The sequence below is a fragment of the Podarcis raffonei genome, chromosome 3 (genome assembly GCF_027172205.1).
Source record: "Podarcis raffonei isolate rPodRaf1 chromosome 3, rPodRaf1.pri, whole genome shotgun sequence".
In the NCBI taxonomy this organism is placed as follows: Eukaryota; Metazoa; Chordata; class Lepidosauria; order Squamata; family Lacertidae; genus Podarcis; species Podarcis raffonei.
Genome location: NC_070604.1, coordinates 33,581,859 through 33,607,607, shown reverse-complemented (window position 1 = coordinate 33,607,607; position 25,749 = coordinate 33,581,859). Strand labels below are relative to the sequence as shown.

Genomic DNA, 25,749 nt, shown 5'->3' with positions numbered 1-25,749 from the left:
GCTCAGGCCTAATTCTCAGCAGCTGGCAAATGCAAGTATGTAAATGTAGCTACGAAAACATCAGAAAGGCAACAAATTAAGCTGCAGGTTTTCTCAGTTAGCAGCTTAAGCAGTGTTTGAGGGAGGTAGATAAAACAGTTTACTAGATTAAATTGCAAGCAGCTACAACATGATTCAACAAGTCAGTTACTAAGCCAGAATTTTATTCTTAACATTGCAGATCTTCGCTCCATACATACAAGCTCTTTAATTAAGAAAATAGCTCGGAGCTACCGATTTTATTATATGCGTTAGCATGAAATGTAGAACTGTTACCAAGCATGAGTAAACTATCTGAGGCTGTGTTCTTACTCTGAGGAAAAAATGAAACATTAGTGCCATCAAGAGGCAGCTGACAGATTGCAAGAGAGAAGGAAATGAAAAAAATTAGGTAGCCCTGGAAAACAGGCTCCAATCAACAAGCCGGAATGCCTGGATCTCTTTATATATTTATAAAGTCCAATTCTACTGTAGGAACCAGCAAAAAAATGACAGATGAACTGCATTCTAAGAAATTATGCTTTTTGTTTTAAAGCAGTGCAGTCTGGGGGCTTTGCATGGATTTTCTTTTTGCTAATATGACTCTCCGCCATCTTTCTTTCTGAAGTTCAACTGAAGTGTACACTTATTCTACAATTGACCATGCTTCTTTAAATGACATTTCCATTCTTGTTGTCCCCCCCCCCACCCTTAAACTCATCATCCATGAACAGAATGGCTCCTTCTGTCCATCAAAAGTTTAGGATTCAGCAGAAGTATCCCGGTGGCTGAAAGGGAGGGGTAGACAAGTTGTTCATATTCTCCCACCCCCCTGCAGCCCCCAGACCACCTCCCATTCTGTTCTGAAGGGCCTTCCAAACCACTGGAATGGTTTTGGGAAAGTTCAAGGGGGAATTCAGAGAAGTTACTTTAAATAGACTTCTGGTGTGGTATTCAATTAAATTTTACCAAGACTGGACCCATTGAACTTAGTCACGTTCATTAATTTCACTGGAACTTCTCTAAGTAAAACTTAGTCAAATACCATTCTTTCAGGCTGAAACTTCTTAATGTAGGTACTAAAAGGTCATTAAAAAAATAAATCACAAAACCCTGATTTGGCGACCAGAATGAAGTCTTAAAGTTTGAATCATTGTTTCATTTCTGGATGGTCCCCTAGAGTCTAGATCAGGCTGGGGAATCCCCAAGTCATTGGACTGCAACTCCCATCTTTCCTGACCACTGGCATTGCTGTTGGGCCACAGTTTTCCCACCTATGGTTTAAACAGAAGCCTTAACTTTGGCTTGGGAAAGACTGGAGTTCAAGATCCACTTCTGTAAGGGCCACACGGTTTCTTACAGGCTTAGTTTTCAATCTGTAGAAGAAGATTGTTTTGGAGTCCCATTTTTGGCCCAGTCAAGTACAACTTTAAGAGGGATCAATTCTTGGTGCAGCTTTTGGGCCAGTTTTTTTTTAAAAAATGCATTTAGCACAAGTGTAGAACTTAAGTCATGTGTAGCAGAGGGCGAAAAAAGTCTTCTCTCAGAAAAAATGGCATATTCACTTGAAATAACAAAATGAAACATGGGTGCAGTCTGTCTTTATCTTGAAGCGCTTCACATATAAGTCAGTGCTGAAGCTCACACTTCTTCGCATTTGTGTGGAAGATACTGTGAAGCAGAAAGTTCTAAGAACCCTACCTAAGGTTTAAAGAGGTAGTCTAGACATAGGCTCCTGTGAGCTAAGTAAGATATTGCTTGAAGTTCTCATTGGAGAAACACTTAAAATGATAGATTCATTGTAGCCACAACTTTCTCCATTCACTTCTCTTATTTATCTGAAGAGCACTGTTCAAAATCCAATTTCAGTGTGTGCTTCCATTAAGAGTCTCCTTTTTGGCATCCCTGCTCTCAGCTTAAGCTAGCAATGGCATTTAAATGAAAACCTTTGAGATAGATTTTTAAAGTAAAGCAACCACTTCCACATCAGTGCATCTGATAATTCACAGCACTTTTGCTGGGCAAAAAAAAAAAAGCCATTTACAAGATGGCAGGATTTAAGATTTCAGCAAATTTATGGAAACAAAATGAGGGCTACAGTCAACATTTTTAAATCTCAAGATTTACAGAATCACTATATAGACACATCAGGGTGGAGGACCTGATGCTCTTCAGACATGGTTGGAATGCAGCTGCCTTCAGCATGACCAGTGGTCAAGAATGCTGGAAGTTGCAGTCCAAAATCTGACATATATCAATAGCAATCTTGCATTTATGTCAGGTATTCTAAGCATATATCTTGGTAGGGTAGGAAAAACAACAACAATTAACACACAAATATATAGTTCTAAGCAGTTCCGTTTTTATTAGATCAATACTAACAGCTAATTCATCAGGGTTTACATTTTGCAGAGACTGCTCGGCATGCAAGATTTGTATATGCAAACAGAGTCCTACCGCTACAGGGATTTTCGCATTTCCAGGCTAGAAGCTTAACACCCAACTCTCACCTCGGTGCCAAATCAAAATGTTCTAAACAGTTGATTGGGAAGGTAACCAAGGTGCAAGAAAGATGTCTGTGCTTCCTTTTCAAGGGATGCCAACTCTTGTACTGTAGGTGCCAAAATATCCACATGGCCTTTATAGGATCCACCTGCCAAAAGAACCAAGGTCTAAATTACACTTGTCCTGCCTACTTACGGCTGAGCTACAAGAGCTGAGAATATTGATTATTCCCACCGTACTTATTTGTTAAAAAAGACCCTTTGCCCCCTGATGGATGTAATCTAGAGAACTAATTTAGGGTTGTGTGGTGGTCAGTATTGTTTCTGAAATAGTAAACCCACATGCTGCTATCACATCACATTAGCAGATCTGAAGTTTCAAAACAAGCTTGCTGCTCCACTGGTTGTGCAGTATTCTGGATGCACAGAATAATAGCCCACAGAAAATGGAAAGTAAAAAAGCAAGAATAGATTCCAACTGACCAGAAAACCCAGTTCCCTATTCCAAAATGCAGCAAGATTTCTATTCAATAATTCTTCACTTACCTCCAGCAGCTCTCCTTTTCCCATAGGTGACTTTACCATCAAAATCATCTACTGGGACTTTTATATCTGGCTCAACCTGCGAAATGGTACAATTCAGATGCTCTTCTACCTCGCCCAGCAGCTAAGGGAAGAGAATACAAACACAAAGATGGTTCTTGATTCTTCATGGCAGCAAACGCACTAATGATCCAATGTTAGCCTCTAAAAGCAATGCTGCTGAATGTAATTCCATTAAGAAACCTGGCCATATGATTAAGATGGTTGGGTGATGCACACCATTTTACTCATGCCAAGCATGATCTGGTCAAGAAGCTAAGAATGTAAGCTCTGCTGAAATCAAGGGGCGATATCCAATGTCTTCCGGGTATAGGGGGGTATATAAATTCAATAAATAATAATAATAATAAAGCTGCACGAGGGAAATTCTGCCCACTCCCTCTGCAGCAGAATGGGGTGAGGGGTGGGGGCACGGGGAGAGCCTGCAGTGGGAAGGAGAAGACTCGCTGTGTGACACAATTGGATGCTACCCAATGGGAATAAAAACTTAAGGTGGACTGGCAGACTAAACTATTAAGACTATGCAGAGATGGTGAGAACAACTGGGAATTTCAGAAACCAGGAGGATCAAAACTTCAGTAAAGAATGGGAGAAATTCACACAATATCTTACAGACCACTGTAAACATTTGAACTCTTTAGCATGTCTTAAATAACTCTTGTAGCATTACACAGACTTTGGATATGATGGAGAACTGAGCAATTAGGAGGACTTATAGTATGCAGTTGAAAAGGTTAACTAAAGAACCCATGGAGGGGAGGAGGGAAATCCAGAGATTCGAAAGAATCTTGTGTTTTTTTGTTTTTTTATTATTTGTGATTTTGAGTGTGAATAAATTTGTAAAACCAAATAAAAATAATAATAATAAAAAATCAAACTTAAGCAAGATCACCCCCAGCTTTTAGGAGTTAATGACGGCACACTCAAATAAGAACATAGTCTTAACACACCCTTCTGCCACTGCATGCAACATTAAAGGCTAGCAAAAGTTGTACACAGGTGTTAGTACTAGCATTTAAAACCTTAAAAAAGCTTGGGGACCCTAGTATTCCAATGGCCGGAGTTTAAAGATCTACCATGAACCCAAGTTGGCTTGATTATAGAAATGCAAAGGAAGAAAGAAGGGCTTTTAGCGGTACTAGTGAAAAAAGTTACCTGCATCTCATTGTACCAAATGGTGCAACCACCCTCATCCTTCAGTCGAGTGTTATAGCAACCTTTTCCTCGACTGGGGCATGAGTGATACCAAACCTAGGTAAGAAGTTTGAACAACATGTTAGGAGGCAAAACCCATGAGCGTTTAAGCATTATTAAGGAACCCCCTTAAAACATCCAATAAAATTGCAGCAGTATCAAAATTTCTGACTTGACTTTGAGTTAAGTACTAAATTCTTAATGGCTATGCGTACTGTTCTTTGTGATTTTATCAGCCACTGCGGGGCAACTTTTGATCTGAAAAGTTAGATATATACATTGCATATAGGTGCACAAAATTAAGACAGTAAAAAGACAAAAAGATCTTATTTGCTGTATATTCCCCATTTCCCTCTTGGGAAAGTAGAACTTACCTTTTCTTTTTCTGTTGCCACAAGAGAAATAGCCAGACCCATCCTGAAACACACATACATTTTAGTTAATAGACTCAAGTATAAAAGGAACAAAATCGGATAAGAAAAGTTTCAAAGCATACCGTTCAGCTCTTCCCACTCTGCCAATCCGATGAACATAGTTCTGTTTTTCATCTGGAAGTGTGACGTTGATAACTGATCAAAGAGAAAGAGTAGATGCTGAGTTGTTAAAAAACATTTTGTACACAATTTATTCAGGTGAAATGATAAAGGTAAAGGTAAAGGGACCCCTGACCATTAGGTCCAGTCGTGGCTGACTCTGGGGTTGCGGCACTCATCTCGCTTTACTGGCTGAGGGAGCCGGCATACAGCTTCTGGGTCATGTGGCCAGCATGACTAAGCTGCTTCTGGCAAACCAGAGCAGTGCACGGAAATGCCGTTTACCTTCCCGCCGGAGCGGTACCTATTTATCTACTTGCACTTTGACGTCCTTTCGAACTGCTAGCTTGGCAGGAGCAGGGACTGGGCAACGGGAGCTCACCATGTTGCGGGGATTCGAACCGCCGACCTTCTGATCGGCAAGTCCTAGGCTCTGTGGTTTAACCCACAGCGCCACCCGCGTCCCTATGTGAAATGATAAATTACGGAAAACTCCATACATTTCCCATATTATGTTTTTCTATTACCTACCCCACCTGTTTGGCTTTTTCCTTATATGTATAATGTAACCCAGGCAGGGCTAAGAGCATCAGACAGCGAATTCATCTACATCTATGTTGTCTGGAAGCAGCTCAGGACTTCAGAAAAGTTTTCTCCAGCTCTACCTAGAGATCCTGTGATTAAACCTAGTACCTTTTCAGTGCTCTACCACTGAAATACAGTCCTTCTTCCAAGTTAAGCACTTTTAAGTTTTGCCGATTTTAACGTGAGAGAACCAGCCTGTGCCCAACTCTCCCACTGAATTCTATGGGATTAATGAATGTTTACCTGAAAATGGGTTTGAGCCCATTTTTTTAAAATGACATCAAAGAGAGAGGAATAAATAGGTGTTCAGATTTGCCATTAACAGATAGCTACTTGCTAGTGAGTCTTTTCAGTTCTTACCATAAGGAACACCAGAGATATCAATTCCTCTAGCGGCGACGTCAGTGCAGATCAAGAATCTGACATCTCCTTTCTAAACAGAGAAGTTCGTTAAACAGCCATGTATTTTAAGTTCATTCACATATAACTATTTCAGTTTAAAGGCAAGGCATCACCTACAACTAAAAGACACATTCAAATGAAAGACATGGGGTCGGAGAAAAAGGTGCCCGTCTGTGCACAAATTTAGTGTTTCTATGAATGAAAGGGCCTTTGACCAAATGGAATTGTTAACAGGGGAGCTGGTTTGATTGTTTGTTTGTTGGATGGTTGCACTCTCTCTCTCTCTCTCTCTCTCTCTCTCTCTCTCTCTCTCTCTCTCCACACACACACACACACACACACACACACACTTCCAGAGATGGCAAACTAGTGAAAATAAGTAAAAATTTCCTCCTATTGACAGTACCAGGACCATCCTTTCCCTGTGTAGAGTTCTGCTCATGGAATCATAGAATATAACCCACTCTCCCCAAACCACACTACTGACAACACTGTCCTTATCTTTTTGTACCAGGAATCCTAATGTTTAGCCTACTACAGAAGCTGCCACTGGACTATGACCAGATATGGGAGCAATATGGGCCCCTGTGGGTTTGCAGTTCCTGAACAGAAGTTATGGTGACTGCTCAGACCAACCACAGTAGTCTTGGTAGATAATACACAGATGCTTCAGGCTCACTGCTTAGGATTCAATGGAGCTTCACTGTCTGCACTGATTGTAAAGTATACTAGTATTATTGAGTAAATGTGTCAGTGCATATGGGTTTTTAATGAAGGCCAAAACTCTGCTGCAGTTTTACCAAAAGGGAAAGAGGAAAAGAAAAATAGGGTATAAAATCTTAGGTAACAGTTCAGCCACATGTAATCCTAGGAACAATTTGAACAGTAATCTATTTGTTCTCTCCTCTTCCTTTATCTTTACATCTCCTGTCTGTTTTTGGCTCCCTCTTTTCTTTAAGTTCCCCAGAACTAATTATGCATGATTATTGATTTTTTGTTTTCCCAATAATGATGACTGATTTGTATCATTTGCTGTCTGTTTTTGCTCTCTTTTCATTAGCTCTGAAGCTAAACGAACTAAGAATGAACGAACCATGCATTATTGAGATTTTCGTATTTTCCCAGTTACGATGACTGTATTGTTTATACTGCTGTATAAAATAAATAAATAATAAATGATCTAAGGTTACATGTAATTACTAGACCTGTTCACCCTTTTTCTAGCTGATTACTTCCTTTTTACCAAATGAATGGCATATTAAATAACCTTTAAATATAGATGCCATTTTAAAAGACTGAATAATATTAACAACAATAATAATAATAATACTGAAAGAAGCTCAAGTTACAATTTAATAGGAAGAAACACAACTACTATTTGTGCTTAGAAGGATATCTTTCCTTACTTTTCCCCAATAAAAAGCTGTATCTCATAGTCTCACCATTTAAAATCCCCCCCCCTTGAACAAATAATGCTTTATTGGGTTAGCCTATTCAACATCACAGCCCTAACCATTACCTTAAAGCGCTCCAAATTCTGTTTTCTTTCATGAGGCTTTCTGTCACCATGCAGGCAGACACATGAGAACTGATGTCCTTTCCTATCTGGACCTAAAAACCAAACAAAAGCAGTATATTAGGACTCTCATTGCTAGTTATGCTAGTTCTGAAGAAGTATGGAAGAGAACTTTATCTTAAAGCAAACATGATGTGGCACCAGATTTAAAACAGACAGCTTGCACTGGGGGAAAGGTGGAATTTCTTTCTTTGTTTTAGTCTTAAAAAAAAAAATCTTTATACAACCTTTGTATTAGATGGCAGTTTTCATGATGGTTTGCATGACACACTAAGCCAAACACTAAGCCAAACTTGGCAGCAAAAAGGATCAGAAAGGCAGCGCATCTGCAAGTCAAAGTTTGGCACACTGTGTTGTGTGAAGTGGGCAATATGAAATAAAATAGAAAAACAGAAAATAGAAAACCGAACAAATTTATAAATATGCTGACCAAACTAAGCGGCCATCCAATTCTAATTGCAGACTTCCTCCACTGCCATGCAAATTAACAGAGGAGAGTAACCACATATGAAGATTTTCTGGGCAAGTTAGTTTAATTAAGGAAAACTTTAAAAAAGTATCTCCAGGGTAATTCATTGCTGTGAGGGATGTTTTTTTAGAGGGCTGTAACTGAGCTATACCACCACCTCTAGTTCTTTGAGAAGGCGTTACATGTACATAGCAGAAGCAGGAGGAAATCTAACCATTATGGAAAATATCCAGGATGAAAAACTACCATTTGGAACCAATCAATCAAACCTGGAGGAAAGATCTGCAAACTGGTATCACCTTGCAAATAGACAAAATGAAGACTAACAGGCATGAAATTACTACCTCCTCCTTGCTGCATGAAGTATTGCTCCATGTTATCACAATCTATCTTGGTCCTGCAGAAGATTATTGCTTGATCCATCTTGTGTTCCTTAATGGCCCGGACAGTGTATTCTCCTTTTAAAATCTTAATCGCTTCTGACCACATTTCTAAGGAAGAAGATAAATTATTCCTACACAGCGTATTAAGCATGCATACACTGAAAAATGACAGTTTATTCTGACACCATGTACAACATTGAATTGAGGCAACTCATCTTCTAGAATGATAGCCATAGATTTCAACTATGTTCTAAAACTTAACTAAGAAATGCTAGTTAAAAGGTATTAACGTTTTCCGTTGGGGGTCCCTTATCTTGTGAGATTTTTTATTTTATTTTACTATACAAATATTCAGCCCCCTGCCTTGGTTAACTGTAACAAAATCTTAGTACTGAAATAAAGTGATGTTGCTTTATTGATTCATGCAGCTTCTCCTTTACTGAAGAACTTTGCTAAAGCCATTGGCTTCTACAAATACAAAAGCATCAGAGTTGGAAGGGACCCTGATATCTAGTCCAACCCCATGCAAAGCAGGAATATGTAGCTTTCCCTTATGGGGATCGAACCTGCAACCTTGGTGTTATCAGCATCACGCTCTAACCAACTGAGCTATGTGTGTACCAAACGACTGGTTACCTGCAGAATTAGTACCAGGTCTTGTATTGTCCTTTGCATGCACCTCATCAGTCTGAAAAGTAAAATTTGAAATGTTAGAAGTGACCAAAGGCATTCAGAGCTAATGCAAAAGAATGCAGGGCTGCAAGAAAGCACACAGTCATTTATATTTCATTGTTTAGTAATCCTTAAAAAACAGTTATCTGCAGCCACATGGCTTTGTAGCCCAATCTTAAGGTTGAGATTGAAATGATGCAGCCAAACACAGGCATCCAGGCCTCACAGCTGTTCACAACAAAAAACAACGACACAAAATACGTAATAACAACAAGAACAACCCAATAATCCCCTCCAACACATTTTATTTGAGGATTGGATGTCAATCAGCCACAGGGAGATTTGGATGTGAGGAGTCCACACCAAACCTCCCAACCTCTGTAAGGAAATAGGACATTATTACAGTAAAATAAAAAGGTTGTAAGGCCCACCACACATCCCACAATATGTCCAAGTAGTTTTGAGTTCCTGAACTACATTTCAAGCTGAAACAGGCATTTCACAACAATGTTCTTAACATTCATAATCTGAGTTATGGAATCCCATTTCGTTTGTCCTTTATTCCACAATTCCAACTTAAATGTTTGTGTGCATCTTGAAACTATAATCTGGAATTTTAAAAATTCTGTCTATTCCAATATATTTTGTACTACTTACCCTGATGTGATTTTTACCAATCTTTTCCCAGTATTTGTCATTTTTGGGATTTACAGGGACAACAACATGGTGCACTGTATCCGGGACAGAATCCTCTCCTTTCAGATCTACCCAAGTGGGGAAGTGCATGATCTTTTCAGATAATTTCTTCACATCAAATGAATGCAGAGTTGCAGAACACACAATCACCTAAAAACAACAACAAACAAGCAGAGATGAAAAGGGTAAAGACCTTTACTGTTGCTTGCACATGTCACAAGCCCCTCTGCGATTACAGTTCTTGACTTCTGTCAATCTGTAAAATTTACAAAATAAACCTCTTTTAGTCAAGACAGGTACTGGCAGAAGCATCAGCTGCTCAGCCATTTATATCTGGTGCACTGGGAGGGATGTATGGGAAATCTTCACATTAAGAACTGAGGCATTTGGCAGAATGCCTAGGCAAGTCATTGTAAGGTACATGGATGCTTAAGCACAACACCGGGACATTGATGTATTATGCTCCACTGAAATGCAGACAAATAAATGAGTAAATGCAAAATCTTGTTATTGCATACTGTGCGTGTAAAGTCTTCCATCCATATAGGTTAGCTTTGTGGCACATGAGTATGAGACAGAAAGAAAAGAAGAGAGAAGGAAGAAGCCAGCAAGGCTTCTCAACAATCCTCTTTTCTTCTGGAAGTATGGATCAATTTCTTGCTAGTGTTACTTTCCTTGCTTTTGCTTTTCATGCACTGCCAAACAGCAGGAACCTGAGGACACCATCAATTTGAGTAGACACTTGGAAGTGTTCTCAGTTTTTGTTTACCCTTCACACTATTTTATTATGAAATACCAGTATATTATTTCAGCTAGAGCAACAGAAACTAAATTGTGCAAGTTAATAGTTCACAGTGGCTCAGAAAACATTGTGCACAGTTTTTAAGTTTCCTTAGAGATGATGAAGCTTGAGCGAACAACATTTGGTACATACAACAGCTATGCTAAGTTTTGGGGAAAGGTCAACTAGGAAACCTTAAAGCGAACCTCTTACCTGCAGCCTCTTCCCATCTGAAGTTATCTGAGGAATCTGAGAATGAATTCTGTTTATGAAATCAGAATACCCCTGGCTGAGAAGGCCATCCTGTACAAAAAGAGTATTACACAGTCTCAATAAGGTATTTTACCCACGTGTTTTAAAGCTGAAATAAAAGTATGTAGTAGATCCAACTATTCAACGAACAGTCCTCCTGACTAATTACAGGGGTTCGCTAAACCCACGAACTCCTCCTCTGGTTGGAAGAAGCTATGAAGGTATTTTGACAGATGAAAATGTGAACAGGGGCAGATGGAAGTCATCCGCTGACCAGTTGCAATTCTCTTATTTGTTCTGCATTCACTTTGAGAGTCAGTTACAGGTAGGCAGTCGTGTTGGTCTGCTGTAGTCGAAACAAAATTAAAAAATTCCTTCCAGTAGCACCTTAAAGACCAACTAAGTTTGTTATTGGTATGAGCTTTTGTGTGCATGCACACTTCTTCAGATACCAAGAATCTGAAGAAGTGTACATGCACACCAAGGTATCTGAAGAAGTCTGCATGCACACAAAAGCTCATAGCAATAACAAACTTAGTTGGTCTCTAAGGTGCTACTGGAGGGAATTTTTTTATTTTGAGAGTCAGATTAGAAGGGGCTCAGAAAACCAATGGTAGTTGGAGGCACACTAGGCTATTAAGAGTCACAGGATCTTGCAAGGACACGCAGGGTCCCAACTTTGAAGAGCTTGTCTGCCCCCTGCATTTGCCAATAACTCACATAGACCAGAGTCCCAAGCATAAGCCACAGCACTGGCTAAGGGTTGGCATCCAACTGATGTCTCTTCCCTTATGTCTCGGAAGGAATTTTCAACAATTCCTCAACACTACTGTTCCCTGGAAGGTCCAACAAGCCTCACATATTTTGGGAGGAGAAGGCTCCCAGAAAAAGGGGTAATTCATCAGTGCATGGGGCGTGTTGTATATAACTTTTTAAAATATGCTATTCAAAAAAGATGTTCTATACACTTACAGCCTCATCAAGAACCAGGAACCTAACTTGCGATAAAGTCAGTTTTCCGGTTGACACGAGATCGTCTAGTCTTCCAGGAGTTCCCACAACTATGTCTACCTGTAAAATGTAAATAGTGCAATAGTACACTGTGTCCATGTCAAAATAATATGAAAACACTAACATTTGGAACGTAGCCTAAGGAAGTATTTCTCTTTCAAGCATTTTAGATTATGTCTGAAACACACTGTGTACACACAGAAATTATTGCTTTGATAAAACTTTAATGGTCTTTTTAAAGGTCTATACAAATATTGCAAGAGAGGCATTAACTGTACATAGTGCTTTACAACTCTATCTCATTCATACTTAAAAAGCCACCATCAGCTAAACTACTGATTTCTCAACCAACAGCTATATACCTCCTCATCTGCCTTCCAGACTCGTAACTGCTTTAATGCAGTTTTATGTTGCTTTTATTTATTACCAAAAATTATACACTGCTTTGCACCACACACAGTCACAAAGTACTTTCCACTACAATAAACAATCCACTATTTAAAATAATACCAAAACACTAGCTTTTGTGTTTCCATAGACATTGTGCAATGGAAAGGCAAGGGGGTCATACTTTTTTTAAAAAAAAAATACACACTCACTAGAATTCATCTGTGCACCTTTTCTTTTTTTAAAGAGATAGATACGTTTGTAGATATAATGCAAACTAAGAGCAATTAAAACTTACCCCTTGCTCCAATACGGAAAGTTGTTCTCTTGCAGCAACTCCACCAATAATTAGGAGTTCCCTGAAAGCAACATACATTAGATTACATCTTGTGCTGTGAAATCTTCTTATCCAACCAGAGTAAGAGAAGAGCATGATTGTGTATGGAATCATGGGGATTTCAGCGGCACCCTATGTCCCAATTTCCCCCAGTCCCAATTTCATTGTACCTTAATTTAGGATTATCCACATATTTTTTGAATTGTTTCACGTTGTTCAGAGTTTGCTCTGCCAGTTCCCTGGAAGGTTCCACAATCAAGGCTTTGGGAGCATTTGGCTGATTCTTTGTTTGTGCTACTTGTGCACTTCCTGAAATAGGAAATGTTGAGAAAGTTCTCTTAGTACTGAGCTGACGACTGGACACATATTTTTTAGATTTTAACTTTATGTGATATGACATTTTTCTTATGGCGGCTCCTACACCTGAGCATCCCCCAAGCTTACCTGCATGCTGGGATTTCACAGAGTTACCCTCGGGAGCCTTATCAAGAGCAACAAAGCCGTCTTTGGGTGGAAATTTAAAGTCTTCTTCGCCGAAGTTGAATTTCAATTCAGCGTTCTAAAAGAATACACACAACATAAAAACTTGTGTAAAGATTGTCAGTGGGAATTTATAGAAAAGTCACGTGATGTTTGCTGCAAGTTAGAGGTGGGGTGTTAAAACTAGCTCTTTAAGGAGAAGTGGTTCATCTGTTTAGAGCATCACTAAGGCAGGTTTCATCTTTAAACACTGACAGCCTACTTGAAATAGAAAGGTATTTTTTTGCCAGCACGCTGACATTACCCAAGGCCCTGGATCCATAAAAGCTCTGTCGCTAGTTCCATGGAAATTTAGGACCTGAACTTTCCAGCAGCACCTTTCTCATTGTGCCACATGGAACTTCTTGAAGTTCCATAAGTAGCAACGCTTGATAAAATGGAAGGAAGGTCCAGCATGATAGAAGCAGAGTATGCATCTTTTTTTAATTGGTTAGAATGAGTCTCGTGTGTTTTGGAAAAAGTCAGAAATTACCTTGAGGACACAGGCTGCAAAGAGTGCTTGGTTCTTTAAGTGCTGTGGGATTTCAAACGCAAGTCCAAGGTCCTTGCCTGGGGGGAAATAAAGCATTATGTTGACTGGTTTTTTATGAATTTAACCCATTACTTAAATGGGGGGAGGGAAGTAGACCGCTTACCATTTTTGGAGAACATGATTTGCCCTTTATCAACATCTACATAACAGCCTATTGTGTCATGCATAGTGAATTCCTATCAAAAGAAATAATAATAATAATAATGAAATTAAGGAGGTTGATTGAAAGTGGTATGTTTTACAGGAATATAAAGCATCAGCAGTTGTGTGGAGCACATTACTTATCACAATAGCTTAAATACTTTTGGCTTGGATACTGGAAAGTGCAGGAGTGCATTGGTAGGGGGAGATTTTCCTGCTTCTGGTCCCTCAGCCAGCCTCCTCCCTGCAAGTATATCCTGAAAAGAATGGCTGTGCCCAGAAGGGGTGAAGGCCATTGAGTGGAGGCACATTCTGTGAGCAGGGACTGCCCTATTTTCAGCAGTCCTCATTCTGCATCACCACAGCTCATTCCATTCAGGATGGTCCCCCAATTCTCAGGAGAAGTGTTTTTGTTTGGGGTGTGTGTGCTCCTGGGTACAAGGGACAGGAAAGTCTCCTTCCACCAACTCCCTTCCAACAGCACTTCACTGGATCCAAGCCTTTTGCAAAGAGTTATGGATCACACAAAAGTATTATATATAAATATTAAAAAATCAACTCAATGGAACAATTTTTATCAGTTATATTGTAATGAAGACAGTACTGCTACTGCCATCAAAGCTATTAGTTCCACCCTCAGGCATGCTTGTTTTAATTATTGTTGGCCACCTTAACATTTTAGAAGGTGGATATAAAGTGAAATAAAGCATCTCTAATTATCAATACTGAATTTTGTTGGAGGTGTAAAATAAACTTGCAGAATACCAGTACCCGCCTGCTTCCAACCCACAACATGGAGGAGGTTTAAGATGGATAACGCAACTGCTGAAGATCTCTAGATAGTTTGTGTAAATTAGTTGGGAATTATGGATTTTCAGGGGAACCAAACCACACACGACTATTTGGTGAACTGGTAGCCACCAGAAAAGTCTCACTGCAGCAGCTGACACTCAGTGGCTTCTCCAATGAAACAAACATGAGCATATGATGCCATAGCAAGGATTTCCATTTCAGCTTATCACTGCAAACACTCCAAATGCAACATTTCCACTGGAATGTCAGAAATGAATGCACATAACCAACCCAACTCAGGGTCTTGTCACTAACAATTACAATGGGTAGGCTATTCTCATGACTACCACATGCCCATATACCTGTCCAAGTTAGCTTAAGTCCAACAGTTATACTCCACAGAAAATTAATGCTCATCGAACCAAACTTCACCATGCACATTTCTGTTAAAAGCATTTGTTCTTTCCTCCTTTTGAGAGCTACATGAATTTAACCTACATTTATGTATTTCATTGTTGGTTCACTACAACATTTAATCATTCTATTCTTTGGTAAAATGGAAAAAGAAAAACATACCTCCCCATAACTATCAAACTGTTTGTTATGAGATTTCTTTCCAGTTCCACCATAGCCAAAGCCAAACTTGTCAGTACCTAATAATAAAAAATCACAAATATAAAGTATTTCTTTAAATATTAGAATCAAACAGTTCTCCACTATCTATACTTTTGAAAGATAAGTAAAAAAATAAAAAAAAATTTCTTAAAGGGTTCATAGCACAGCAGTGATCATGCTATAAGGCAGCAGACCATATACTTTTTGGATTGCTGTCACACTAGAAATTTGCTTTCCTCTTTAAAAAAAACCCCTTTGAGAAAAGGACAGCAAAATTTCTTTAAACTGTGCACTACTGATTAGCATCACGCTGAAATTGGGAGAGGTTTCTGAACCCTCCATAAAAGCAACCTCTTTCCCCAGTAATATTCTGCACCTCTTCTGCTGGGAGAAGTGAGGAACAGGTCCCTGGCGAAAGGGCAACAAGGCTGCCAGTCTCTCACCTGATCCAGTGCTACATAGTTGATTACTTGCAGAAGAGTGTGGATGGGGATGCACACCCACATTCTGCCACAACTAGTGATGCATAAGTACTACAAAGCAAAAAAACTTGCCGTGAAGTGCTGAGAGACAAGAAAAGTCGCAATTCAGAGTAAGAACGACGAGCAGGCTTTGCTTACTCTGTTAGATCAGGTATTAAAATCTGACTGAAGTTGCTGTGATGTTGCCACAGTTATTATTGATTCCTGTTCGGATGGTCACATAAGTAAAACAAAGGCTGAGAATGGTACTAAAGCAACCACATATCAGATCTGCAAAAATGGCAGGCAAGATTATTAAGGTAGTATGCCTGCATAGGAAAGCATATTCCATGTCCCCTAAATATTTGAATGTGAAAATTTTGTGCAGATGATCAGTTTTAGATTATTTTATGGAAGGAACAGACCTATATTTTTTAAACGAAATCTTATGCCTTTTAGCCTGATTTCTAAGCTTGAGCAGAGAATCCCCCACCGCAGCATTGTAGATATTTTGTTGCAATACGAAGGGATGCCCTTAATGTGCAAGAAGAATCAGTGACTGCGAGCAGGTAACCTAGATTTCAGCATAGTTCCTTATGTAAATACTCACCCAAATCTAATGACGCTTGCATAGAGGACCACCCGACTCTGCATAAACCCTGGTCACGACAGGATACTTCATAATAATATTTCCCTAGAACATTTTAGAAACATTTACATGTAACTAATTTCAGCTTCACTAACTTTTCAATAAATAAGAGACATATTTTACTAAATATTAAAAATAACTATTTTAACTGGCACAAACAAAAAGTTCTTTTATTCTCAAAATGAACTAGCCAACTGGGTTGCCTGTTTCCCTAAATCTGTAGTCAGTATTCTGAAGGCAGACAAGAAATTAATGTTTATTCGGGGCATTCTTATTTCAAAAACAAACTTTACATATGCACACAAACACTGATGTAGTTTTTGGTACCTTTAGTCACGCCTTTTGTTGATCGGCATCCATGCCATTCCTTGATCTCCCTGCTTTGGCAGCACAGACCATCAGACCCAATAGCTGAACAACAGAAAGGACACATCTGAAAACCCCAAAGAACTCTTACAGTTGCAGATACAAAATACCAGCTTTATGTAAAGACAGCAAACCTTGCAAAAAATAGCTGTGTACAAAATCTCGTAAGAACAACAATGAAGCTATGGATATGTGTAATTATGTCCTTGTGTTGACGAAGTTAAAGCATCATCTGACAAGAATCAAATACATCCTTCAAAGCTGTTCTAGCAAATGCTTTGATTCCACTGAAAGTAGCTCAGAAGTTAAAACTGTAGCAAACAAGTTTAAAAACAGCAACTACTACTACACCCACTTTCAAATCCCCTCAGACAACTCACATGGTAATATTTTGTAGACATTAAGCAAATTACAACTCCAAAGACTCAACCTATCACCCTCTCATGATCTTTGAACAGTTTTAAAATCTGCAATGGCATTTTCATATCACATGAAGATCTCCTCTTTTTTGTGTAAGCGCTAAGACCTATAGGAATATGTACCCCATGTCCAATCTGCTATGCTTATACATACTGTTGGAATTCAAATAATAATAATAATAATAAACAATAGTTGAGTTTATCTAGTGACATCAGTGGGGAAAATTTAATTTGGTTATATGTGCTGTCATTCCTCTAAAGATCAGAAAGCAAACAGAGGATTTTCGGATCATCTTACCTCAGACCCAAGCCATAGTGGTGAAACGTACCTAAATTTTGGGCTTGATTTTCCGCTAGTTTTTGTTTCATTGCTAGAAAAGTTAATATCAAACTTACCAAAAGCAGATCCTCTGTCATATGGATTCATTTGCCATTTGTTGAGCACTGTTGAGAAGAAGAAGAAAAAACAGCTATACCATACAGTACTATGAAGTACCACAAGTCTATTTGTTGAACAATTATAGCATGTTTGGCAGGTGTCTTCATATAAAACATCCCTAGATTCAAACCATTGGGATTTACATACTACAGAGGTAGGTTGGCAGGAGCAGGGACTGAACAAATGATGTTTGTAAAATTCAACTTGCATCAGGTTTCAGGTATTGGGACAGTGAATGTTTTAGAAAAAGGCTTACCTCCTCCACCAGTTTTTATAGTGGTTTTCCCCTTTTTGCCTTCCTGTTGGTCCTTAAGAGTTTCATAAACAATCTGAATAACTGGGATGCTGAATGCCTGAAATATGAAGTTGCTTATTTAAATTATACAATCTGAACCAATTGTTTTCTTCTAGACTCTGGTTTCAAAGTGCTTATGATTAAACAAAGGAAAAACAAATGTTCAGTTTCCGAGTACTCTATGTCACCATGCTAACAAAACTTTCAGGATCTATTGCTATTTAATGGAGTACTTTAAACTTAAAATAAAACTGTCCACAACCTAAATGTATACCCAAAAATTGTTTTATAGTTCAGAACGTAAATTTCACTTACACCAGTTTTTCCACTCCCAGTTTCTGCAGCCTGTGTAGAAATGAGATTTGATAAGAAAATTAAGATACAATGGTTACATGTACAGCAATTAAATCATAAGTTTAAACCCTTTGTGTTATTAAAATACTGGGAGAACTCTTCCCCATATTTATTGAATAATAAAATAATACTCAAACATACAGTCTGTTCTATGTGGGTATCAAGAGTAGCAGCTAAGGCATAATGTGTCACATACATACAGAATGAAGAGCAGTAATTTCAAAGGGGATTTGATTTTATGCACTGTTTTCTAGCAACCTTCCTTCTTCATGTGCTCATTACTTCTGAGTAAGCATGATTATCATAGTGCTGCACAAATAATGAGGGTCATAGGGAACAATATTATCTATAAGACAGAACAATACTATCTATAAGACAGACTGTGGCAATATTATTTTATTTTAATTTATATACTGCTTGCAAGTCAGAATGGCTTCTGGGTTTACAAAGATACATACCATAAGTACATCACCACCTCCTAAAATTAACGGGATGGACTCTGCTTGGATATCTGTAGGAAGTCTACAAGAAAAAGGTAACAAAGCCCAAGCTGTAACAATGTGGCATTTATCAGGATGTTTATAAAAGAAAAACAAGAATGTTGCAGGGGAAACCCCTGCTCTTGATTTGCACAGTGCTGCAATACAAGAACTCTGTCAGCAATACTAAAATTAGCTTTGTACATGCATTTTACAATCTGAATCAGGTTACTTGTTTTTGTATAGTTGGTGCTTGATTCAAACACCAGTTTTTCAGCAGAAGTTATTCACAGGTATTCACCACACAAGCATGGTAACCTCACTATCATAAGTAATTTCCATTGAAACATGGCAAGATTTCCAGAAGCACCATTTGCAGTATTATTGATTACAACTCTGGAAGGCTACACATAAATGTGTGTGTGTGATACTTACAACCAGTCCATCTCTTCCACGGCTTGAGCAATTTCTGGCATCACACCCATCTCTGTAAGAAAATTAAACAATCAGATGTGTTAGCAGTCTGTGTTATGAGGGGGAAAACGGGTAGGAGAACCATGTATGCCACCTTGAGCTTCTTGAAGGAAAAGTCACACTATATAAATGCAATAACCAAAAGAAGAAGAAACACAGCAAATCCTAAGTATGTATACTGAAAAGAAAGAATTATATGCAGCGAGACTTACTCCTATGTAAACATGGATAGAATCATAGAGTTGTAAGGAACCCTGACGCTTGCCTAGGCCAACCCCCTGCAATGCAGCAATCTCCACTAAAGCACTCATGACAGATGGTCACCCAACCTCTGCTTAAAAACCTCTAAGGCAGGAGAGTCCCCCACCTCTCATGGGTGTCTGTTCCACTGTTGCGCAGCTCTTATAGCCAGAAAGATTCTGACTAAACACCAGGCAGAACTATTTCCTTGTAACCTGAATTCATTGCTTTGGGTCCCACCCTCCGGAGCAGAAGAAAACAAGCTTGCTCTGTCTTTCATGCGACAGCCTTTGAGATGTTTGACAATGGCTATCATATCTCCTCTTTTCCATGCTAAATATACCCAGCTTCCTCAACTGTTCCTCATAAGGCTTGGTGTCCAGACCCTTGATCCTCTTGGTCGCCCTCCTCTGCACACATTCCAGCTTGTCAACACCCTTCTTAAACTGTGGTGCCCAGAACTGGACACGGCACTCCAGGTGTGGTCTGGCCAAGGCTGAATCGAGCTGGACTATTACTTCCCTTTGACCTGGACACTAGACTTTTGTTGATGCAGCCTAGAATAGCCTTAGCTTTGTTTTGTTGCTGCATCACACTGTCGATGCGGTTTGCTTATTTTATTAAGTGTGCTTTAAAATTTGGGCTGAATCAGAATTGGCAGGGATGGTACTCTTTTGGACACGGTATTCCAGGTGTGGTCTGGCCAAGGCAGAATCGAGCAGGACTATTCCTTTTCTTCGACCTGGGCACTAGTCTTCTGTTGATGCTGCCTAGAATAGCCTTAGCCTTTTCAGTGCTTTCATGCTGGCAGCATTAAGATAAATTCAACAGTGTAAATAAGTGTTGATGGATGTAATAATGGAATACTGAACGGTATAGTTTTTGTAAAATATGCAGGGATTTATTATATGTAAAATGAACCATGGAAAGAGAAGAAGGGAAGTCATTGATATATTAAGGATATATAAACGAGTACTTTAAATTGTAAAATCCGAAACCAGCATGATCAATTATTCCAAAAGGACTGGAGTAAATTTATACGAAAGATGATTTAAGCAATTAACATCACTAGCAGGGTCGTCTGAAGACTTGTCATGAGAAATTGTCTATCTTTCTATTTTTATTTAAATTTTGAGCTAATTTGTAATGAGTGTAATTAGAACTGGAAAACGTTCAAAATGCAATGATATAAAGGTTAATTTTGAAAGCCATGAGGCGGGGGGGGGGGAGGAAGTCGATAGGCTCTAAAGAGCCAAAGTGGTAAAGTGGATAATGATGATGTCAATGTATAATATTAAATGGGAAATATAAAAAATATATATATTAAATTGTAAAATAGAAAATTTAATAAAAATATATATAGTCTTAGCTTTTATTTTATTTTGCTGCAGCATCACCACAGTTTTGCTCACGTCCAGCTTGCAGTGTCTACGAAGACCACTGGATCCTTTCCACCCAGGTGTCCCCTTCCATTAGGGATCCAGCTGGATCCCAACCTTTCTGGGTCGAAAGAGGCCTGGCTCTTACAGGAATGAAGGGGCTCCCCGGAATCCGGGGGGGCTAGAGCTTTGGAGTCCAAGCGGAACCCAGAGGCAGGCAACTCGGCCCCCCACAAGCTTCCGTTCTTCCTCCCGCCTCCCCATTCCCCCCAAGCTTCTCCACGTACCTGAGAAGGCCGCCATGTTCGCGTGTCTGCCAGCAACGCCTGGGCAGCGGCAAAGGGCAGGACGCGTCACTGGGCTCACGGCGCCTGCGCGCTCCCCATCCCCGTGCCCACCGCTTTAGTCCTCCGGTCCGCAACGCCGGCCGCTCAGCCGAGGTTCCGCTCGAGGCAGCAGGCCCTGGGAGCTGCGCCTACAAACGCCTTCATTACAAAACCCGTTTACTGAGGAGCGGGCGCTGTTTGTTTTCAAGAGGAAGGTGGCCCAAGCCGTTTTGCCTGCCCTGCTTCCTCGGTAACTGGCCTGTTCGCCAGCGTGCTTTCTTTTGCTCCCCCTTGCAAGGAATCACAAGGAGGAAACTGGATGGCATTTGGAAGGAACCAATGCATCGCCCACTGGATGTGCCTTTTAGGGACTTATAAATGAAAAAAATCCCAGGACAGATTCCACACATATGTGAAATTGGGGTTTGTTTTTTTACGTTTTGAAAAATACAATGGGTTTTGTCATCTGGTGTCACGTTTGTATATTGCACTTTGCAACACATTTAAAATGTTTTGTTTGCAGCTGTGCAGCTGAGTCCCAGACTACTGGATGCTTGAGAATAATGCCTTAACAAGCCGATATTACACTTCTGTTGGCCTTTTCATGCCCAGAACCCATTTGGGAAAGAGAGCAAGGGTTGGCTGCGCAAGGCCAATTTCTGACCTGTCCAAACCACCAGTAACATAACTTGTAACTTGGATTCAAATTGTGGGAAAGGAGGTTTTCAAGCAGCTTGGATGGCCCTCTGACAGGGAGGTTTTCGCAGAGATTCCTGCATTGCAGGGGGTTGGACTTGATTATATCAATATATTGATCATATCAATTATATCATTCTATGAAAAACACCTTTCATAATCATATATTTGATAATATATATTGTAGATCAAATATGTGATTATATGTGTTTTGATGATACATTTTAAAAATATATTATTGCACTGTTTTAAGATTTTAAAAGTGTATAAATATATATATATTATTATAGACTTAAATCTATATATGTATATAGATATGTGTGTGTGTATGTATGTGTGTGTGTGTGTGTGTGTATAAGCTTAGTGGGATTCATTCACACATTATTTGTTAATATATATTGTATAACAATATAATACAATATAATATATTAAAAATAGTATATGTATATAAACTCAGTGGGATTTATTCACACATAATCTATTAATATAGATGGTATTATAACAATATATGATATGCTGATATAATAAGAGATTAAAACAGTGTATGTATATGAGCTCAGCAGGATTTATTCACGCATAATATGTTAATATATAATATATTGTATAATAACAATGCGAGTTGATACGATCCCGCTCAGCGGGATTTATTCGTATGTCAGGTAGCACAGGACGTCTGCAGCCTCCACCACAACACACACCCCTGGCTCGCGTTACCTAGAAGCGCTTCGCGGAGGGATCGTAAAGGGTTAAAAACCGAATGCCTCTATCGAGAGAGAGAGTTTTGTCCGCTGCGAGCCGCCGTAGCAGCTGCAGCCGGGGCCGCCGATGATCATGGCTGCTGTGCGAAGAGGCGAAGCGGAGACGGGCAGAGGCAGCTCGGAGGCGGCAATAGATGCAGAAGAAAGCGAAGAGGAGAACATCCTCTACGACTTGCTGGTCAACACCGAGTGGCCGCCGGAGACGGAGGTGCAGGTGGGTCTCCCAGTCCCCCCCAGGCAGGCAGGCAGGCAGGCAGGTACCTGCCCGGCGGCCCCCGGGGCTCCGCTGCCCAGCCACGTAGGAGGAGAAGGGACGCGGGGCGGGCGCCAAGCTGCCTATCAAACCAGTGGGGCTCCTACTCCTGAGCAGACGTGTTCTTCGGGGCATGGCCTTTTCTTCTTATTAATTCTTATTATCGTCTTATTATTATTATTATTTAATTAGCTTTTTACCATTTATTTTCAGAGGGTAAACAGTAAACATTTCCTATTCGTCTTTGTTTTGTTTTGAATTGTATCGTATTGCTTTGCAAAGAGTTACTCAGGAACACATCAATTCAAAAGGAGTCATTCTGTTTTGAAGCTTAATTTTTGCAGGTTTCTTCAGCTATGGGTATTAAACACATAGCTGTCAGCGTTTCCCTTTTTAAAAAATTATTCCGAATTATTATTCCTCGCAAGAAAAGGGAAAAGTTGACAGCTATGATTAAACATGTGTTTCTGGCCAGCTAATACTGTCATCTGCAAATGGTGTACAATAAGGTTACAAAAGATACAATAAAGATAAAATGAAACACAACAATAGAAAAGCTTACTTAACACGCTTGCTAAAAGTACTGGTGGCTTGTTTTTGTTTTGTTGTTATTGTTATTTTTTTTGCAATCAACTGGTGCATAGATTTTATAAAATATATATATAAGCAGGGCCTATCTGAAGTCAGCAGGGAGGGAGTTCTACAGAAGTGGACTCACAATGCTAAATGCGTAGCCCGATATGAGACATGCATCTGAAACCAGTGGGGACCACTAGCAGAAACTAGTTTTTAGATATGCTGTAAGCTGCCCAGAGTGGCTGGGGAAGCCCAGCCAGATGGGCGGGGTATAAATAATAAATTGTTGTTGTTCTTATTTTTTGCAACTTGCTACAGCTATGGGTTTTAACCATATGTTTCTGGGGGTGATGCATTCAAATCATCTGTTGCTTTTGAGATTGGGCAACATTTACTATTAAGATTACTGTTTGCTATTAGATACTAATGGATTGTGGAATATTGCTTTATTTGATATAAGTGGTTTGTTTTAAAGTTAATGGAGACTTTTTAATATATGGTTGCTATTAGCATTGGATGTTGTTTTTATATGCTTTGTAAGCTGTCCAGAGTAGCAGGGGCAACCCAGTCAGATGGGCAGGGTATAAATAAAAAAATACTGTTCTTGTTATTATTATTTACGGGAACTTGCTAAGTCCACTTTTCATGAAGAAGTGCATAAACTGCTTTAGGAAAATTGAAGGATTTCAATTTTACTTTCTGAAAATGGCAGGAAATGCTTAATAATTAATATAATATAACCACAAGTACTTGGCCATTGTTTTTAACGATTTCTATGCATTCCTACTTATCAAGCAAAACTAAATTATATTAATTATATAACCAAAATATATTTTGAATTCCCAGCCTCTGCTGGGATTATTACGTCTTGTGGTTGCTACCTACCACTGGAAAGTGCTTTCCATTTTCAAGACTCGTGTGAGTCTCGCATCTGTGTTGATTTGCTTGTTGCTGGCCTCTTGCAAAAGGATGCGTGGTCAGCAAGCATCCTGAGGATGTGAATGTGAAATATAGAATGTTTTCTTGAATATGGACACTAGCCATCATTCTGATGTTTTGGTCTTCTAAGGAGATACTCACATTGCATTGTGTATTTCTGCTTTTCCTGGTTCCAGCTGAAGTGTGCTGTAAGAGTCAAGCTAGGTTTGGAACTTGAAGCATAGACCACCACTTGGAAGATACATACCAAATTTTATCAAAACTATTTTAATATGCAGCACTATGATTTCTTTATTATTTGAATTAATACCCCCCTCTCCGCACAAAGGTGCCCAAGGTGCATAACAACAAGTAAAATAAAATATAGCATCAAACAGCCATATAAATTACAAAGCAGTATGTAAAACAAGCTGGTTGGTAAAAAACCTCAAACAGATCAATAAACAGCAAAATGTGTGCATAGAGAGTCTTTAGGATATGCACCTGTGCAAATGGAATTTTAAAGGTTGCTGGGGCTAGTGGTCTCACCTCTGTGCATTCTCTTTTACATTTAATTGAGCATCTGTACAGGATTTGTATCTAGATGACGTGTGTTTCTTTGTTTTTAGAGGAGTCCTATATTCTGTTAAAGCTAGTTGCTCTAATTTGAACATAGTGAGATTTACGATGCTGCTGCTTTGCTCCTCCCTGGTCCTTTTTGCTGCCACACCATGCAGTGCTAAGCCAAATTCCACCCAAACTGGGGCTCCTGGTTGAGGACAAACCTTAGCTACAATTTGAAGTTGGTGAGGCGAGAGCTGAACCATCAGCCCCCGGTTCAGACAACACTAAGCCAAATGTAGCAGCAAAAATGACTGGGTAGGAGCACTTCTTTCTGGGGGCACACAGAGTATCACTAAGCCAAAGTTCAGCTTGGTGTGTTGTATGAACCAGGCAGTTGAATGAATTTAATGGCACTCAGGACTACAGCTTTACAATGCAGTCTTCTACATTTTTACTCAGAAGTAGGCCCATCTGTGTTCATTAAGACTTGTTCCCAGGTAGCATAGGATTGCACAGTAAGTCTCAATCCTATTCCCGTTTATCTGGGAGAAAATCCACTGAACGGTTCCTTCTTCTCTTTGATCAGGTCTAAGACTTAAAAGAGAAAGAACTGCTTTGTTTCATTTTATTTTGTAATTCCCCAAATGTGTCTACTAAAACAATTCTATAGAAGCAATTCTATAGGGTGATAAACAACATGTGTTGTATCCTCCTTGTTCAAAAATATTATTATCCTTGTTCAAAATACTATTTCCATAGGACAACTTAGGCTTTGGCACATAAACAAACAAACCAATAATTGCAACAGAGTTTATTTGCAATGACCTTAGGTAGGAGGGAGTGCATAGCCCAGTGGATCTTTAATAATCTTTCTTTCTTTATTTTATTAAATTTGTTAGTTGCTTTATCCTGCCAGGGATAACCCAAAATGAATTACTGTATAACCAAACAAATAGACAATAAACCACACATAGATACATTAAAATCAAGAGGAAAGAGAAACACATTAAAAACATCCCACTCACTTCTAAAAGGCCACTGATAGTTAAAGGCCAAAGACCTGGTTATAGAGGAAAATTT

General features: G+C 39.3%; 2 protein-coding genes across 3 annotated transcripts in view; one reads left to right on the top strand and one right to left on the bottom strand.

Moving 5' to 3' along the window:
• Nucleotides 1-2,358: 2,358 nt before the first annotated feature.
• On the bottom strand, nt 2,359-20,962 carry DDX1 (DEAD-box helicase 1). The gene is made up of 26 exons (XM_053381028.1): nt 20,866-20,962; nt 18,921-18,972; nt 18,465-18,528; nt 17,968-17,997; nt 17,614-17,710; nt 17,315-17,362; nt 16,461-16,544; nt 16,095-16,178; nt 14,985-15,061; nt 13,579-13,651; nt 13,416-13,492; nt 12,848-12,962; nt 12,574-12,712; nt 12,365-12,425; nt 11,641-11,739; nt 10,630-10,719; nt 9,597-9,785; nt 8,904-8,955; nt 8,229-8,375; nt 7,359-7,450; nt 5,798-5,870; nt 4,816-4,888; nt 4,694-4,736; nt 4,281-4,376; nt 3,069-3,189; nt 2,359-2,671 (listed from the first exon to the last, which is right to left on the bottom strand). The coding sequence occupies exons 1-26, from the start codon at nt 20,879-20,881 to the stop codon at nt 2,541-2,543; spliced, it is 2,223 nt and encodes a 740-aa protein (XP_053237003.1). The 5' UTR covers nt 20,882-20,962; the 3' UTR covers nt 2,359-2,540.
• Nucleotides 20,963-22,392: 1,430 nt separating this feature from the next.
• The window catches only part of NBAS (NBAS subunit of NRZ tethering complex), a 179,308-nt gene continuing 175,951 nt past the window's right edge, over nt 22,393-25,749 (top strand). For both annotated transcript variants that reach the window (XM_053381027.1, XM_053381026.1), the window contains exon 1: nt 22,393-22,572. In XM_053381027.1, coding sequence (XP_053237002.1) covers nt 22,426-22,572 — 147 coding nt within the window. In that variant the 5' untranslated portion in view covers nt 22,393-22,425. The remainder of the gene's footprint in view (nt 22,573-25,749) is intronic.